Raw genomic sequence first — 17,611 nt, 5'->3', positions numbered from 1 at the left:
TTCCCTGCTTTCCCTTGAAAATGCTACAGGGTCACTGTTGGTTGCAGATTGGTGGCGCTTTCCACCATCAGGTCTGTGATTGCTAAACGGAACTTCCATGTCCAGAGGCAGTGTTCCGTGGAATGCTGTATGCCGGGGACAGGATGAGGGGCCTTGCCTGGGTTTCCTGTAAGCTGCAAGTTGTCCCTTTGTGCTTCTCTCAAGGTGAAGTTGTGGACGACCAAATCCACGATGCACGTGGGCTTCCTTTGTTCATCCTGCTAACAAGACGTCTCTCTCTCTCTCTTCCATGGGCTGGCAGATCCGGATACGAGATCCGAATCAGGGTGGCAAGGATATCACAGAGGAAATAATGTCTGGCGCCAGAACTTCCTCCACCCCCACTCCTCCACAGGTAACGGATGTTCCTTCCTTCATCTTTGATCTTGGTTCTCTGCGGTATAAGCCGGGCTTTCAAACATGCGGCCCGGGGGCCGGATCAGCCCCCCCCCCCCCCCCCCCCGGAGGGCTTCTATCAGGCCCGCAGTGGAACTGGCTGTCTTCTGCTTCTTCTTCCAGTTCTGCTGCTGCTGCGTCATCGTAGGTTTGCAGCTTACAGATACACACCTGAACAGCATACTCAAGATTGCAGCAGCACAGACATTTTGATGCAACAATTCAGAGCAAGAGGTGTCAGTTATCAGGCACTGTTAAATAAAATATTGCAAGACACACATGGCCAGGCCCAACAAGGTCTCATTTATGTCAGATCCAGCCCTCGTAACAAATGAGTTCGACACCCCTGGTTTAAGCCTTCTCTCATGTTTCAGGGATACAAGCCCGGTAGGCCCTTTCCCAAAAAAATGTAGGAGTTGCGGTGAGGATGGGGCTCTTAGAGACAATTCATACCATCCGTTTCTCCTGTATGCGAGACATTATGGCCCGTTCTTGGGACAAAGCTCACACACGGAAGTTATCTAATCCGGCATGTCACTTTTGCGACCCCTGCAGTCATAGTTGCCAGAAATCTGCAGATTTCTGTAGATGTACAAATGGCGTATCCTGGTTCCCATTCTTAATCTTTATTTGTCACGGCAGAAGCCAGTAAATCTGAACATTATACATAACCAATATAAACAGTTTGTTAAAATATAAGAAGAAGAGATTGGATTTATACCCCGCCCTTCACTACCCAAGGGAGTCTCAGAGCGGCTTATGAACTCCTTTCCCTTCCCCTCCCCACCACAGACACCCTTGTGAGGTCGGTGGGGCTGAGACAGCTCTTTCAAGCTCTTTCAGAATAGCTCTGACCTAACTATGACTTGCCCAAGGTCATCCAGCAGCTCCTCCACTTGCAGCTGCTGAATGACCTTGGGCAAGTCATAGTTAGGTCAGAGCTATTCTGAAAGAGCTTGAAAGAGCTGTCTCAGCCCCACCTACCTCACAAGGGTGTCTGTTGTGGGGAGGGGAAGGGAAAGGAGTTTGTAAGCCCCTCTGAGACTCCCAAGTGAAGGGCGCATGACCCATTTCCCCCAAGGGCCCCACACCTCGTGAAGTCTTTCTGTGACCACGATGGTTTGATCTCTCGCCCCTGCGATTGTACAAGCGGCCTCTCAGTCATAAGAATATAAAACATAAGAGACGCCAGTGTTGGATCAGGCCAAAGGCCCATCCAGTCCAACACTCTGTCACACAGTGGCCAGAAATACCAGTGCCATCAGGAGATCCACCAGTGGGGCCAGGACATCAGAAGCCCTCCCACTGTTGACCCCCCCCCCCCAAGCACCAAGAAGACAGAGCATCACTTGCCCCAGAGCCCCTATCTATACCTTGTGGCTAATAGCCACTGATGGACCTCTGCTCCATATGCTTATCTAATTCCCTTTTGAAGCCATCATAGTTTAGATTCTCACCACAAATGTATCCCGAGTGTCTTTGCACGGGGTGAAAGCATGAAATCCTGTTGTCTGCTGCAGATCCTTTTCTGGAAGAGAAGGGGGGGGGGGGCCGCTTGCCGCTTGGAGTTCGTTAGAAAGCCGTGCTTTGGGCAGCGGGCGGTGGATGAGGCCAGAGGGCATTTGGCACTGGCTGCTTATTTGCGTTGGTCTGTAAAGATTAAGCCTGCTTACTGTTTAGAATGCTAAAGTTAACAGGCCAGTACAGAGAGACAGGTCCCAAAGAAAGCCGCAAAGGCAAGTACGGAGGGTCTAAAATCAAAAGAGCCTATCAAAATAAGCATTTTAAAAGAAATTGGGAGGCCCCAGTGCAGAAGGGGAAAGCCGTTGAAAGTGAAGCTGTGTGTTGCCAATGAAAACGAAGGAGACAGTAACCTGGTGAGTCTCAGGGAGGGGGGCGGGGGAGAGACACAGTAAGTTTAGAAAGGAGGCAAGGAGACCAAGCCCTGGGAGGAAAGGCTGAGGGACTCGGGAGTGTTTAGTCTGGAGAAGAGGGGGGACAGGATGGCTCTCTTGAAGTCTTCCAAGGGCTGTCACTTAGGGGAGGGCAGGGAGCTGTTCCTGTTGGCGGCAGAGGAGAGGACTTGCAAGAAATGGGTTTAAATTAAGGGCGGGGAGGTCCCGGCTGGATATTAGGGAAGACTTTTTGACAGTAGGAGTTGTGCAGCAGGGGAATCGGCCGCCTCGGGAGGTGGTGAGCTCCCCCTCCCTGGCAGTCTTCAAGCAGCGGCTGGACGAACACCTGTCAGGGATGCTCTAGGCCAGTGATGGCCGGACGCTGCCACCACTCTGGATTTAGGATCCCTTGAGAAGGCCCAGAGCACCCTCCCAAGATCTTCTGACCTCCCTTTTGGCCGAATAATAGGCGTGAGGACCAGGCAGAGTGAACAATGAAAATATTTTATTGTATAAGAGGTCAAGCCAACAAGGTGCAGAAATAATAACAGTAAGTGGGTGAAAAGAAAAGAAATCAAATGCCCTAACGCGTCTAAATATGTACTGTCCCTAGCTCACCACTCCAAGTGGCACTAGAATACTCACCCTTCCCTCAGGATGAGAGTCTATTCCCCTTCTGGCTCTGTCCCCTGGGAAGAAGAACAGCTTTTCCTGCTGCTCCAGATCTTTTATTCCAAGCCTTCCTCTTTTCCTATTGGTCAGTTTTGGATCCAAAACCTCTCAGGGGCTTCTGGGAGTTATAGGCCCAGCCTCACTTACTGCTAGCCAGGCTCCCTGGGCCTAGTAGGCCTCTGGTGGCACAGCCCAGATCATGACAGCGAGCGATTGGGCTACTGCATAAGTCAGTTTTGCTTTGGAGCCATCCTTCCTGAGCTAAGACAAAAATGTGTGAGCCAGAGGCTAAAAAGCAGTGAGCTAGCTCACGCCAACTCAGCTTAGAGGGAACAAGGCTTAAAATGCTCTTGCCTGCGTTGAGCACATTTGCGTAAATGAAATTGCAGCAAGAGAGGGATTCTTTGGGAGAGGGCATCCACGAACTCGCTGGCCCGCTGTACCTAACCCTTCTGTCGTCTCCACTTTCGCAGGCCGGAAGCGGTCCAGAGCCCCAGGCCAATGGAGAAACGCACGTAGCAGTTATAGTCCGGCCAGGTACGATGTCAGACGTTCGGGCTGCTGAAATGGGACGAGGCGACGGCCGGGGGATTCCTCACTCCGCTAATGCCGGGCCGTGGGGCGTTGCAAGAAGAACCATTTCCGGGGGGGGGGGGGATTCTGTTTCTGGTTGCTCCTTGGCCGAAGACTGCCAATAGCCAAGCAATAGCAGGAAAGGGTGGTTTTGGTTTCTGACCACGGTGTTTGGTTCCAGCTGTGCTTCTAGCCCGATTTCGGAAGGTAAACAGGGTCTGCCCAGATTAGTCCTTGAATGGGAGACCATCAAGGTAGTCCAGGGGCGGATGCAGGTACTGGCAAACCACCTGTGTTCATCTCTTCCTTTGAAAACCCTGTGGACCGTGGAAGCTAAGCAGGGTTGGGCCTGGCTGGGACTGGGAAGGGAGACCACCCAGGGCTCTTTCTGTAGCAGGAGCTCCTTTGCATATTAGGCGACACACGCCCCTAATGTAGCCAATCCTCCAGAAGCTTACAGTAGGCCCCTGGAAGAAGAGCTCTGTAAGCTCTTGGAGGATTGGCTACATTAGGGGTGTGTCGCCTAAGATGCAAAGGAGCTCCTGCTACAGAAAGAGCCCTGGATGGATGGATGGATGACTCTTTTTGTAGCAGGAACCCCTTTGCATATTAGGCGACACACGCCCCTAATGTAGCCAATCCTCCAGAAGCTTACAGTAGGCCCCTGGAAGAAGAGCTCTGTAAGCTCTTGGAGGATTGGCTACATTAGGGGTGTGTCGCCTAAGATGCAAAGGAGCTCCTGCTACAGAAAGAGCCCTGGATGGATGGATGGATGACTCTTTTTGTAGCAGGAACCCCTTTGCATATTAGGCGACACACGCCCCTAATGTAGCCAATCCTCCAGAAGCTTACAGTAGGCCCCTGGAAGAAGAGCTCTGTAAGCTCTTGGAGGATTGGCTACATTAGGGGCGTGTGTCGCCTAATATGCAAAGGCGTTCCTGCTACAAAAAGAGCCCTGCGAAGTCCAGGGTTGTCCTCAGCACTAGGCAATCGCAAAACTACCCGTGATCGTCTTTTGTGCCCCAGCCTGGATGGCCCAGGTTACCCTGATCTTTTCAGATCTCGGGAGCTAAACAGGGTTGGCCCTGGTTAGTACTGGGATGGGAGACCTCCAAGGAATACCAGGGTCACGACACAAAGGCAGGCAGTGGCGAACCTCCCCTGCATGTCTCTCGCCTTGAGAACCCCACGAGAGTCACCACAAGTCGGCTGCAGCTCTTTCCGCCACTGAGTGTGGAATCGCCGTTCATTGTGCGTTCGTCTTTTCACCACCTCCCCGTCCCCTGCTCTTGCTCCTCCTTTTCTGTAAAATGAGCTTAAAATGGCGGTCACTTGTGTACGCCACCTGGGGCTCGACCCACGTGTCCGTAGCAAGAGCCATCACAGCCCCGCGGGAAAATACAAACTGGTGTCAGGGCTATTTTTGGGCTGGAACGCACAGGAATGGAGTTCCGGCTGGCTCCCCAGTTGGCCACGCCCAGCAGGAACTCATTACCATACTAGGCCACACCCAACACCAGAAACGCATTAGGATTGGCTACATTAGGGTTGTGTGGCCTAACATGCAAAGGAGTTCCTGCTACAAAAAAAAGGCCCTGGGTTTTGACAACAAACAAGGTAAACAGAATAAGAAGCAAAAGGTGGGATGACCACACTTCTGGTAACATGGGGGTGCAGCCTAATGTGCCAATGAGCTGTGCTGGCAGGGGTGTGGCCTAATATGCTAATTAGTTTCCAGTGTTGGGTGTGGCCTATTATGCTAATGAGTTCCTGCTGGGCTTTTTCTACAAAAAGAGCCCTGAGCAAAACTATTGACGGGCTGAAAGAAACCTGCACTTCGCAGAGGGGTGGAGACGGACTCTTGTTTCCCACCGTCATTGTGGACTGCAGGGTTCAAGGGATTTTTTTGGATATCACTTTATTGGGATTTTTAAGAAATGGTTTTGGAGCACTGAAGAAATTGGTTGTTCCCTGGAGTTCATAAGAACATAAGAGAAGCCATGTTGGATCAGGCCAGTGGCCCATCCAGTCCGACACCCTGTGTCACACAGTGACCAAAACCCAGGTGCCATCAGGAGGTCCAGCAGTGGGGCCAGGACACTAGAAGCCCTCCCACTGTTCCCCCCCACCAAGCACCAAGAATACAAAGCATCACTTGCCCCAGACGGTGTTCCATCTGTAATTGTAGCTGATTGCCACTGATGGACCTTTGCTTCATATGTTTATCCAATCCCCTCATTAGAATATAATGCAAGCCATGTTGGATCAGGCCAATGGCCCATCCAGTCCAACACTCTGTATCACACAGTGGCCAAAACCCAGGTGCCCTCAGGAGGTCAAGAATACAGAGCATTGCTGCCCCAGACAGTGTGTCCCATCTATACATTGTGACTAATGGCCACTGATGGTACTCTGCTCCATATAAGATCACAAGAGAAGCCTTGTTGGAGCAGGCCAATGGCCCATCCTGTTCGGCACTCTGGGTCACACAGCGGCCAACACCCAGGTGCCATCAGGAGATCCACTAGTGGGGCCAGAACTCCAGGAGCCCTCGCACTCTTGCCCCCCAAGCACCAACAATATAGAGCATTGCTGCCCCAGACAGAGTGTCCCATCCATAGCTTGTGGCTAATAGCCACTGATGGACCTCTGTTCTGTATGTTTAGCCAATCCCCTCTTGAAGCTGTTGTTAGCTTTTCTGCTTCAAAGTTAGCTTCTCTGCTTGTTGACCATTCTCAGCTTGTGGAGCCATGCTGACCTGCAGTCGGACAGCTAGGATCGAGTCCAGTAGCACCTTAAGAGACCAAGATTTTCGGGATGTAAGCTTCCAAGAGTGTGACGGATGGACTTCTGCCTTTCAAAAGCTCATTCCCCGAAAATCTCGTTGGTCTCTGAGGGGCTGCAGCACTCACATCTGTTCACTGACAGTTCACAACAGTCACTTAACCTACCCCTGCTGGTCAGTTACAATCTTCTTCTCTTGGTGGCATGTGGTTCTTTGGAAGCACTTGCTTTGCGGGCCTCAATCGTCCCTAGAGATCCGCCGGCAAAGCCACCACTTTTCCCCTGCACCTCCACCCTCAGTGTTCCCTGTCCTTCCTTTTTGCAGACGATCGTCCCAAGACTGGCCCGGTCATAAGCAAACCCATTTCCTCAGAGGCGAGTAAATCGGCTTCCCCGTCTCCCCCGCCGCCCCTCATCGCCGAGGCCGAGACGGCGCTTCCGGCTGCCGTGACGCTGGTGCACGCAGAGATCCCGCATACAGTGGACACTACAGAGGAGCCGCCGGAGGTCCCCGCAGATATCCTCGAGCCCGTCAGTGCCACCACTACAGTGCCAGGGGGCCCCGTGGTGCCCCCGGAGGTCCCTGGCTTTGACGCGGAGCCTCAGGAGGAACCAGCTGCTAGCCCTGTTCCCGAGCTTCCTCCCCAGATAGCCCCGACAGAGATGCCAATGGACGACGAAGAAGAGGCCGTCTCGGCGGAGGTAGGGACTCCCCAACCGGAGGCTCCTCAGCCCGAAGAGGAGCCTCCTGTGACTCTGCCGGACGCTCCCCCGACGCCCCCGCCTTCCCTCGAGGAGGCCTCGGAGGGCCCCACGGAGGCGAACGGCGTGTCGGAAGAGGAGCCGCCAGAGCCCGTGGCCGAGCCCCACCTGTGCCAGCCGGATCCCGCCACGGAGTCCCCCATCGCTCAACCCGAGGAGCTGCAGATGCCCAACGGGCTGGGGACCCCGGGGAAGCAGGAAGGCGAAGAGCCCAAGGAGGAGCAGCCGGAGACGGACGCCAGCCCCATCTCCGAGCCGGAGGAGATGAAAGAGGAGGAGGAGGAGCCGGTTGTGGCGGTGGTCCCGCAGGTCACGCCACCCCCCGAGGAGGAGGAGGAGGAGCCCGAGCCGGAGGAGGCAGAGTGCGAGGAGCCGGCCGAGACGCAAGAGGAGAGCGCCCAGCCGGCAGCCGCGCCCCCGGAGACCGCAGAGGCGACTGTGCAGGGTAAGCGTAGTGGGGTGCCCTGCGAGTCCAGATGGGGCTGCCAACCTCCAGGTGGGGCCTGGGGATCTCCTGGAATTACAGCTGATCTCCAGGCCGCAGAGGTCCCTTTGCCTGGAGGAAATGGCTGCTTCAAAGGGAGGACCGAATGGGAATGATACCCTGCCGAGGTCAGTCCCCTCCCCATATCCTGCCCTCCTTAGCCTGCCCCGGAATCTCCAGGAATTGTCCCGGAGCAGAGTTGTCAACCCTGCGTTTGGAGTGCGGGGCAGTGCTTCACTGCAGAGTGTAGGCACTTGGGTGCATTTTTCTGGAGGAACTCAACAGGAGAAAATTGATGTTTCCCTCTCCAGGCGAGGGAGCGGAGTTAAATTCCAGTTCCCCCCTCTAGCAATCCTTTCTTTCTACATGCCCTTCTCCGGTCTTGCAGTCCCGTTCGATTCAGTCACTCCCCCCTACGATGGGAACTGTACAGCATGTCGGTTTGACATGCTGAGGATTTTGTACCCGTTAAGACAAGATTGGAAGACTCAAAGGGGAGAGAAAGCTGGTGGTGGGGTCGGTATTGTTCCAAGTAGAGCCTCAATAAGTGAGAGCTTTCTCGGTCGCAGCCGCGCTTTGGTGGAACAGGCTCCCAGAAGACGTCAGGGCCCTGCGGGATTTATTTACAATTAGGTGCGGCCCCTCAATCAAATGCTTGGTGGAAAAGCTCTGTCTTGCAGGCCCTGCGGGATTTATTTACAATTCTGCAGGGCCTGCAAGACAGAGCTTTTCCACCAAGCATTTGATTGAGGGGCCGCACCTAATTAGCCACAGCATCGACCGAGGAACCAATGCCTGGTAATGTATCTTTGGCCGGCCTGCCCCTGTCTAGGTGCTTAACATCTACGCCCACATTATATATGGGGCCTGAAGCCAGTCGACATCTAATGTTGGTCAGATTTTCTCTGGTGACAGTTAAGCCGCCATCAAAACTGTAACATTTAATGAATTGCTTTTAGGTTTTATCTTGTCTTATCCTTTTAAACTTGTATGACATTTGTGGTTCTCTAGGCTGCCCCAAGCCTGCTTCGGCAGGGAGGGCGGGATATAAATGAAATGAAGTCAATAAATCAATAAGAATACAATGATAAAATATTTAAAATCAGGACCATATGCGCATAAGGTCCTGATTTTGAAAGATTGTATGACTAGTATTCTTATTGAGGTTCTCTGTTTGGGCTTATAATGGTTTTTAAAAGAATTTGTAAGAAATACATGTATTTTTGTATAATTTGCATTATTTACGTATTGCCGTTTGATGCTTACTGAAATTGATATTGGGCCCCTTGTTTTGTATCCTTTTTTATTCTTAATTCATCTTTTGGGGTCAGGTTTTTTTTCCCCTCCTTGTTTCTTCCGTTGTCAGTATTGTTCCCACACTTCTCCCGTGACAACGTTAATCCAGTTCTCCTGAGACACCTTGAGGGGTGACCGCGTTCAGAAGAAAAAGAAGGGTCACGCCAATTGGAGCAGAGAGACAAAAAAAAAGAAAAAGCCGAACACTGGTGCAGTGGGAAAACTATTTATTCCAATATAATCATAATCCCTGTGCATTTTCACACTGGGCTTCCTCAGGAGGATCTATACAGATGTCCAAAAATAAAAGAGAAAAGTGGACAACGGTCTTTTAACCATTTCTCTAAATTAAGAACATAAGAGAAGCCAATGTTAGATCAGGCCAAGGGCTCATCCAGTCCGACGCTCTGTGTCACACAGTGGCCAAAAATACCAGGTGCCACCAGGAGGTCCACCAGTGGGGCCAGGACACTAGAAGCCCTCCCACTGTTGCCCCCCCCCCAACACCAAGAATACAGAGCATCCCTTGCCCCAGACTGAGAGTTCCTATTTATACCTTGTGGCTAAGAGCTACTGATGGACCTCTGCTCTCTATGTTTATCCATTTCCCTCTTGAAGCTGTCCATGCTTGTAGCCGCAGTGGCCAAAACCCAGTTGCTATTAGGAGGCCCACCAGTGGGGCCAGAACTCCAGAAGCCCTCCCCCTGTTGACCCGCTCAAGCACCAAGAATACAGAGCATCACTGCCCCAGGCAGAGTGCTCCACCTATAACTGGTAGCAAATAGCCGCTGGTGGACCTCTGCTCCAGATGTTTCTCCAGTCCCCTCCTGAAGCCGTCCGTGCTTGTAGCCACCACTACTTTCCATGGGAGTGAACTCCCCATGTTAATTACTTTTCATGTGAAGAAGTGCTTCCTTCTGTCTGTTTTAAGCCAACTGCTCCTTAATTTCATGGAGTCCCTGCAACTTCTTGTCTCGTGAGAAAGGGAGGAAAAGGGCTTCCTTCTCTGCCTTCTCTATTCCAGACATCATTTCGTAGTCCTATCCTGGCTGTCACCTCTCAATCATCGTTCCTTCTCGGTAAAGAGCCCTGACCTCTTTAAACTTCCTTCATAGGGAAGGCGTTCCATTCCCCTTAATCGTTTTATTTAATCAAATTATTTGTTAGAAACACGTGATAGCAATAATACAAACATCACAGCCTACAGTTCAGCGTCTTAACCACTTGAGCCAAATACATAATAAAACATTTTAAAACCATTCATATATCGATGGCGTTGCAGGTATAATAAAGTGCATTTAGGAACACACGTTCAACGGTGCAACCATTCTAGGCCAGCAGTAAAATAGGCACAGGAACAGGACACAGCTAACAAGGTACAGCTCCTTATCTAAATGCCTCCTGGAAGAGCTCCGTTTTCACAGCCCTGCGGAACTGTACAAGGTCCCGCAGGGCCCTGATCTCACCTGAGAGCTCATTCCAATAGGTTGGAGCGGCCACAGAAAACGCCCTGGTCCTGGTTGATACCAGCCTGGCGTCCTTAGGACCTGGGAGGGCCAAGGAATTTTGCGACCCTGATGTTCGAGACCCGAGTTGCCGCACGACGGAGTGAGCTCCCATCTCTGGCCCCAGCTCCTGCCAACCCAGCAGTTCGAAAGCAAGAAATTGCAAGGAGATAAATAGGGACCACTTTGGTGGGAAGGGAACAGCGTTCCGTGCGCCTTGGTGTTTAGTCGTGCCGGCCACATGACCACGGAAACGTCTTCGGACAGCGCTGGCTCTTCGGCTTTGAAACGGAGATGAGCCTAGAGTCGGATTCGACTGGCTTTTGAGCCTTTACCTTGACTATCAAGTTTTATATTGTTTTATTGGTTCTTATGGAAGCCGCCCTGAGCCTCCCTCAGCGGGGAGGGCGAGGTAAAAAAATCAAAGTAATAAATAAACACATATGTTTAAAAAGATGTTTTAAACTCCTGAGCATGCGCCAAAAAAAAAATGACCAAAAGCCATCAAAAACACTGCTAGGTGCTTAGAATAATGTTGTAACAGTTATTGCCGGCATGTGGAACGCAAGTCCTTCCAGAGCTATGACTTTCAAAAATGATTCCTGTAGACTGAATAAACCCCTTTTAACCATAGATCCCTCTGAGGAAGCACAATGCGAAATGTGTAGGGGTTATGATTATCTTGGGATAAAATCAGTTTCCCACGGCATCGTTGTTTTCTATTTGTCTCTTGACTACAGTCGGGCCATGGTCACATCACTCTCCCCCCCCCCATTGGCTGCCCTACGGTGGTGGGGAAGAGCAAAGGATCATGGGATCCCGAGTCCTGTATGTTTTTGAAGGCTCTGGAGCGAGTCCCCCGTTAACTCCCAACATTCTCTAGAGCAAACCAGTGAACGGCCCGCATAAAAGCGGTTTACTCTGGTTAGACTAACTCTTCGCCTTTCTGTCCTTTTTCGGGGGGGCTGTCCAGTAGCGGTGTCCGTGCAAAAGAAGAAGCGGAAGATGAAGGACCTGAACAAGAAAGACAACCTGGGAGACCTGCTGGATGCATTCAAAGAGGTGGGGTCCCGCTTCTGATCTGCTTCTGGAAACCAGAGCCCTTGATCCTTCGGCAGGCTTTGCGGAAGGGCGTTTATTCGTGCATTTACCTCACGCATCTAACCCTAATCCTAGCCAGTTTGGTGTTGTGGTTAAGTGCCTGGACTCTAATCTGGGAGAACCGGGTTTGATTCCCCACTCCTCCCCTCGCAGCTGCTGGATGATCTTGGGCAAGCCAGAGTTCTGTCAGAGCTGTTCTCTTAAGGACAGCTCTGGAAAGAGCTCTCTCAGCCCCACCTACCTCACAGGGTGTCTGTTTTGGGGATGTGAAGGGAAAGGAGATTGTCAGCTGCTCTGAGACTCCTTTGGGTAGTGAAGGGCAGGGTATAAATCCAATATCATCTTCTTCTTCATTTATACCCTGCCTTTTCCTCATTGGGGACCTTAACAGCCAGTTTGGTGTAGTGGTTAGGAGCATGGACTCTAATCTGGAGAACCAGGTTGGATTCCCCATTCCTCCACATGCAGCTGTTGGTGTGACTGGGGGTCGGTCACAAGCACTGTTCCCTCTAAGCTGAGTTAGTGTGAGCTAGCTCACTGTTTTTTAGCCTCCAGCTCGCACATTTTTATCTTAGCTCAAGAAGGATGGCTCCAGAGCAAACTAATTTATGCAGCAGCCAAATTACTTGCTCACGACTTTATTGCCAGTAGCTCACAAAGTAGAATTTTTGCTCACAGGACTTCACAGCTTAGAGGGAACATTGGTCACAAGTTCTCTCAAACTTGTTCTCTCAGAAGCAGTCCTGGAAAGAGCTCTCTCAGCCCCACCTACCTCACAGGGTATTTGTTGTGGGGAGAGGAAGGGGAAGGAGTTTGTCAGCCGCTCTAAGACTCCTTTGGGTAGTGAAGGGCGGGGTATACATCCAGTCTCCTCTTCTCTTTCTTCTAAAGCGGCTTACATTGTTCTGCCCGCCTCCATCTTGTTCTTGAGACAGCCCTGTGAGGTGGGTGAGGCCAAGAGCATGTGACTGACCCATAGTCACCCAGTAAGCTTCCATGACGGGGTAGGGATTTGAACCTGCATTTCCCGGCTTCTGGCTTGGGGATGGGGGTGGCCTCATGGTAGAGCCTCTGCTTGGCTTGCCCACGGTCCCCAGTTCAATCCCTGGCATTGCCAGTTAAAAGGAGCAGGCAGTAGGTGACGTGCGAGACCTCTGCCTGAGACCCTGGAGAGCGGCTGCCAGTCTGAGTAGACAACACTGACCTTGCTAGACCAAGAGTTTGATTCAGCTTCATGTTTGGGTGAGGGGCTGTGGCTCAGTGGCAGAGCGACTGCTTGGCATGCAGAAGGCCCCAGGTTCAATCCCCAGCATCTCCAGTTAAAAAAAAAGATCAGGTAGGAGGTAATGGGAAAGACCTCTGCCTGAGACCTTGGAGAGGTGTAAAGAGAGGCTGTGGCTCAGTGGCAGAGCCTCTGCCTGGCATGCAGGAGGTCACAGGTTCAATCCACGGCATCTCCAGTTAAAAGGGCCAGTCAGGAGGTGATGGGAAAGACCTCCACCTAAGACCCCGGAGAGCTGTCAAGAGGGGCTGTGGCTCAGTGGAAGAGCCTCTGCTTGGCATGCAGAAGGTCCCAGGTTCAATCCCCGGCATCTCCAGTTTAAATGGGCCTGGCAGTAGGTGATGTGAAAGACTTCTGCCTGAGACCCTGGAGAACTTCTGCCAGTCAGAGCAGTCAATACTAACCATGGTGGGGTGATGGTCTGATTAAGATAAGGCAGTTTCATGGCATCATGTGCAATGCTCCCTCTAAGCTGTAGAGTCTTGTGAGCAAAAATCCTACTTTGTGAGCTACCGGCATTAAAGTTGTGAGCGAACAATTTGGCTACTGCATGAATTAGTTTGCTCTGGAGCCCTCCTTCCTGAGCTAAGACAAAAAATGTGTGAGCCGGAGGCTAAAAAACGGTGAGCTAGCTTACACTAACTCATCTTAGAGGGAACACTGATAACCACCAGGCAGCACAGGCTGTGATCACCTTTCTTTGTGCCACGGCCTCCTGCAACGCCACACTCGCTCTGCACGCTTTAAGCAACTTTAATTTTTGTTATTGTTTCCCCTCCGGTAACTTATAATTCTGCAAGGAACAGGATGTTGGTTTTTTCAAGATTATAGCCTATCCCTCCCTTGAAACTTGAGGGCTTTCAGAATCATAAATAATAAAGCATTAATAACAAGCAGAACAATTAAGCAGAACAATTATAATTCAGCCTTTCAGAGTAGCAGCAGAAGCCGTCAGATCTAGGGAGAGTGTTTGACAGTCAGGTTGCATAGGGCAGTAGCCAAGGGGTGGGCCCATAGCTCAGTGGTCAAGCACCTCCTTTGCACGCAGAAGGTCCCAGGTTCAATCTCCAGCTGAAAGATAGCTGGTGACGTGAAAGAGCTGAGTCAGAGTAAACAACACTGACCTTGATAAACCAATCGTCTGAGTCAATAGAAGCAGCATGATGCGTTCATCTGTTCCCCCCCCGCCCCCCCGAGGAAAAATCTGTCTAATATTACTCTGAGCTGATGAACAATCTCATGTGGGAGACGTCTGGTGACCTTTAAAAGGAAAAGATTCACTTGGACTTCTAGCTGGGGCCTGGGGCGGGCAGGTGGTCACATTTGCAAACAGTAAAGAGGTCTTGGTGGATTCTGCATAGAACTTGTCTCCAGTGTCAGAGTGAGAACATAAGATGGATCAGACCAATAGTCCAGCATCCTGCCGCACACCGTGGCCAACCAGTTCCTCTGGAGGGCCAGCAACAGGGCACAGAGGCCGAGGCCTTCCTAAGAACGTCAGAAGAGCCCTGCTGGATCAGATCAGTGGTCCCTCTAGTCGACCATCCTGTCTCACAGAGTGGCCAGCCAGCTCCTCTGGAGGGCCAACAACACCTGGCCAGAGGCAGAGGAGACCCAGCTGAGCTCTGAGCAGGAGCAGGAGCAGGAGACAGAGGGGTGAGTATTTAAGAAAGCTCCTTGACAGAGGCACGAGCCTCTGGCACGAGCCGAAGGGCGAGCTAAAGGGCGCTTTGCCCGTGGCTCTTAGCCCAGGGACTCTTGGACTAGGGGCTCTGTGAGACGCCCAAGAAGAGGCAGAAAGTGAAAACCCTAGGCTCCTTGTTTTCCCCATAAAGTAATTTGACTTTGACAAGAAAAAAACACATAAATACAAAGGGATTTAAAAGGGGGATTACATTTACTTATTTTAAAAGAATTATGAAGCCAGAATGCCAGCAGGGGGTTGGGGGCTATCCAGTGTTTTGCACAGAGTGTCACATGTATGACTATCTGCCCACTGGGCAGAAGTCTTGGGTGTGTGCTCGGTGCAAGGAGCTCCTGGTTCTCAGGGAACGTGTGTGCTCCCTTGAGGCCAAGGTGGCTGACCTGGAGAAGCAGAGACAGTCAGCTAGGCGCACAGAAAAGACTCTCGGGGACTTGTTAGCTACGTCCCACTCTGGATCTGGCAGCCCCGCTGCTGTCAGGGAGCATGAGGGTCTAGGGGAAACAGGGCACCGTGCTGAGGATAAGGGGAATGTGCCCTCAGAAGGGACCTCTTCCCCAGCTGGTGAGCGGTTATCCTTTTGCACCAAGGAACCATCCCTGGGCAGGGTGGGAGGGGGGCTCTTGGTAGTGGGTGATTCGATCCTTAGGCAGGTAGACAGCTGGGTGGCGAACCCGCGTACTGACCGTATGGTGACTTGCCTGCCTGGTGCGAAGGTAGCGGACATTACGCGTGTTTTAGATAGGCTGGTAGATAGTGCTGGGGAGGAGCCAGTGGTCGTGGTGCATGTCGGCACCAACGATGTGGGGAAATGCAGTCGTGAGGTCCTGGAGGAGAAATTTAGGCTGCTGGGCAGGAAACTCAAGGCCAGGACCTCCAAGGTAGCCTTCTCAGAAGTGCTACCTGTTCCACGCGCAGGGCCGGAGAGACAGGCACAGATCAGGAGTCTCAATGCGTGGATGAGACGATGGTGTAGAGGGGAAGGGTTCAGGTTTGTTAGGCACTGGGATTCTTTTTGGAACAAGAGGGAGCTGTACAGGCGAGACGGTCTCCACTTGTCCCGAGAAGGAACCAGGCTGCTGGCGCTTAAAATCAAAAAGGTGGCAGAGCAGCTTTTAAACTGAATATTGGGGGAAAGCCGACAGGAGATGAAAAGTCTCTGGTTCGGGTTGGCTCATCTCAGAGAGATGAGGGGGTACCTGTTGCTTTTCTACAGGGAGGTGGATTGAAATTGTCCACTGAGACCATGGCTAGTGACATGGACTGCCTGACAAGGTCTCGAGATTGCAAGAGGAAGGTGGCAGGCTTAACCAGTATGGGAAATTACAGCTGTTTCTATACAAATGCTCGAAGTGTCCGAGGTAAAATCGGGGAGTTGGAGTGCTTGGTGTCAGAGGGAAAAATAGACATTGTGGGTATTTCAGAAACTTGGTGGGATGAGGAAAATCAGTGGGATACGGTGATTCCCGGTTATATATTATATCGGAAGGATAGGGGGGGAAGGGTTGGAGGTGGGGTGGCTCTGTATGTCAGAGAGGGTATAAAGTCCAGAAAGATCGAGAGGCTAAGAGAATTGGATTCGCTTCTTGAAGTTCTGTGGGTTGAAATAGGGGGGCCAAAAGGAAACTTAACACTGGGAGTTTGTTATCGCCCACCGGATCAAAAGATAGAGGAGGATTATAAAATGATGAATGAATTAAAGATAGCAGCTAGACAAAAACACTGTGTCGTAATAGGTGATTTTAACTACCCACACATTGATTGGGTCAATATGTGTTCTAGTCGAGAGAAAGAGATTGAGTTTCTAGACACTCTAAATGACTGTGCTATGGAGCAGATGGTCATGGAACCTACCAGGGGAGAGGCGATCCTTGATTTGGTCCTAAGTAACACTCAAGACCTGGTGAGAGATGTAAAAGTGATTGCACCGCTTGGGAACAGTGATCATAATGTTGTTGAGTTCAACATTTGTACAAATAGGGAATTGGCCAAAAAGACTCACACAACCACTTTTAACTTTAAAAGGGGTAATTTTTCTGATATGAGGGGACATGTGGGGAGGAAACTGAAGGGAAAAGTAGAAAGGGTCAAAACCATTGGGGAAGCTTGGAAACTGTTTAAAACTACAATTCTAGAAGCTCAAATAAAATATATTCCGCAGGTTAGGAAAGGCACAAACAGGTATAAGAAAAAGCCTACATGGTTAACAAACAAAGTAATGGAAGCTGTAAAAGGTAAAAAGGATTCCTTTAAGCGGTGGAAAGCTAGTCACAGTGAGGCTGATAAAACAGAACACAGGCTATGGCAAATAAAATGCAAGTCTGTGGTCAGGCATGCAAAAAGGGAATATGAGGAGCATATAGCAAAAAATGTAAAGACCAACAATAAAACTTTCTTCAAATACATTAGAAACAGGAAACCAGCCAGGGAGGCAGTGGGGCCCTTGGATGACCAAGGGGTAAAAGGAGTACTGAAGGATGATAGGGAAATGGCTGAGAAGCTAAATGCATTTTTTGCCTCCGTCTTCACTGTGGAAGATGAGAGGTGCTTGCCCACTCCAGAGCCGCTGAGTTCGGGAGGGGTGTTGAAAGACCTGAGTCAGATTGAGGTGACGAGAGAGGAGGTCCTAAAACTGATAAACAACTTAAAAACTGATAAATCACCAGGCCCAGATGGCATACATCCAAGAGTTCTGAAAGAACTCAATTGTGAACTTGTGGATCTCCTGACAAAAATATGTAATCTCTCCTTAAAATCAGCCTCCATTCCTGAGGACTGGAAGGTAGCTAATGTCACTCCCATCTTTAAAAAGGGTTCCAGAGGAGATCCGGGAAATTACAGGCCTGTCAGTCTGACGTCGATACCGGGTAAATTGGTGGAAACCATTATTAAGGAAAGAATTAGTAGGCACATAGATGAACAAAACCTATTGAGGCAGACTCAACATGGGTTCTGTAAGGGAAGATCTTGTCTCACTAACCTGTTAATGTTCTTTGAGGGGGTGAACAAACATGTGGACAAGGGGGATCCAATAGATATTGTTTACCTTGACTTCCAGAAAGCTTTTGATAAAGTTCCTCATCAAAGGCTCCTAAGCAAGCTCAAAAATCATGGGATAAA

The 17,611-nt window shown here is 50.8% G+C and overlaps 1 protein-coding gene across 6 annotated transcripts in view; it reads left to right on the top strand.

The window, feature by feature from the left end:
• The window catches only part of EIF4G1 (eukaryotic translation initiation factor 4 gamma, 1), a 134,814-nt gene that overhangs the window by 68,182 nt on the left and 49,021 nt on the right, over positions 1-17,611 (top strand). For 5 of the 6 annotated variants that reach the window (XM_015427022.1, XM_015427045.1, XM_015427037.1 and 2 more), the window contains 4 exons: positions 302-394; positions 3,476-3,539; positions 6,685-7,566; positions 11,380-11,468. In XM_015427022.1, the coding sequence (XP_015282508.1) occupies positions 302-394; positions 3,476-3,539; positions 6,685-7,566; positions 11,380-11,468 (1,128 nt within the window). The remainder of the gene's footprint in view (positions 1-301; positions 395-3,475; positions 3,540-6,684; positions 7,567-11,379; positions 11,469-17,611) is intronic. The other variant, XM_015427030.1, reaches the window with a different exon arrangement.

Source organism: Gekko japonicus, unplaced genomic scaffold, assembly GCF_001447785.1.
Source record: "Gekko japonicus isolate JY-2015 unplaced genomic scaffold, Gekko_japonicus_V1.1 scaffold238, whole genome shotgun sequence".
Taxonomy (NCBI): Eukaryota; Metazoa; Chordata; class Lepidosauria; order Squamata; family Gekkonidae; genus Gekko; species Gekko japonicus.
The sequence above is the reverse complement of the archived record's forward strand: the minus strand, read 5'-3'. Positions and strand labels throughout refer to the sequence as shown.